At 59.5% G+C, this 1098-nt stretch overlaps 1 protein-coding gene across 1 annotated transcript; it reads left to right on the top strand.

Annotated features, from left to right (window-relative positions):
* Window positions 1-52: 52 nt before the first annotated feature.
* LOC128277254 (serine protease inhibitor 28Dc-like) lies at window positions 53-1084 on the top strand (the record flags this gene model as incomplete). The annotated part of the gene is made up of 1 exon (XM_053015697.1): window positions 53-1084. A coding segment is annotated over one exon (1032 nt), but the record flags the coding sequence as incomplete, so codon positions are not given.
* Between the last annotated feature and the right edge of the window lie 14 nt (window positions 1085-1098).

Here is a 1098-nt window from a genome sequence, read left to right as displayed (position 1 = left end):
CTTTCAGTCGCGAGGACCGAAACAGAGGGTGCCTCAGGGGCAACTAGTGCAGGGACGAACTCCTTGGTCCTATAATCCGGCATCGGCCGCCGTCACCGAATTGGCCCGTTCGATCGGGGCGATCATGGGCCAGCAGAGCAACGCTGGTGTCTTCTCACCGGTCAGCATCGCCAGTGCCCTCTCACTGATGCTGATCGGTGCCGGAGGAGAGACGAAGCGCGAACTGGTACGAGTGTTGGGCTTCCAGCAGTTCGAGCACAATCTGCTCAACATTCACCAGCTGTACAGCGCGATGTTGAACGATCTGGCCAAGACGCAGTATGATGCCGTGCCACCCTTCTGGCGCACGAGGAATCCATGCTACGACGGAGACGATGGTCCGGATGAGGATTCTGGCTATGATCCGCCCACCAAGGATACGATCCGCGTCACGAACGCAGTGTTTGTACAGGATGGCCTGCATCTGAACGGGACGTTTCAGTACGAATCCCGGCGGTACTACAACAGTACGGCCGAGAACGTTCCCTTTACGTCCGACCCGGGTCGAGCGGCTGCGCACATTAATCGGTGGGCGTCTCACAGTACTGAGGGCAAGATTCGTGAGATCGTCTCGTCGTCGTTCGCAGCCGAGACAGAGATGGTGGTCGCCAGTGCGCTCTACTTCAAGGGGCTATGGTCGGAGATGTTCGAGAAGCAGGCGACCGAACTAAAGCCGTTTTATCCGGACGGGTACGAGCGGCCCTCCAAACCGGTTCTCACGATGGCGGCCATCGGCTGCTTCCCCTACTACGATGCGTCGTCCGAGTACGGCGCGAGGATCGTCGGCTTGTCATACCAGAGCAACAAGACGGCGCTCTACATCATCATGCCGGTCAACTCGACCCGCCGGCGCATGCAGGACTTCCAGCGCGGCCTCACACCGGCCATAATCGGTGACATGGTGACGAAGATGACGACGCGTAAGCTGTACCTACAGCTGCCGAAGATGCGCATCTCGAACACGATCAACCTGCGCGACGTATTGCAGCGGCTCGGGCTGCGTACAATCTTCGACCGTGGCCAGAGCGATCTGTCGGGGATGATCGCGCCGCCGTCGTC

This window comes from Anopheles cruzii, unplaced genomic scaffold (genome assembly GCF_943734635.1).
Source record: "Anopheles cruzii unplaced genomic scaffold, idAnoCruzAS_RS32_06 scaffold05079_ctg1, whole genome shotgun sequence".
NCBI classification, from domain to species: Eukaryota; Metazoa; Arthropoda; class Insecta; order Diptera; family Culicidae; genus Anopheles; species Anopheles cruzii.
This window is presented reverse-complemented; position numbering and strand designations above follow the sequence as displayed.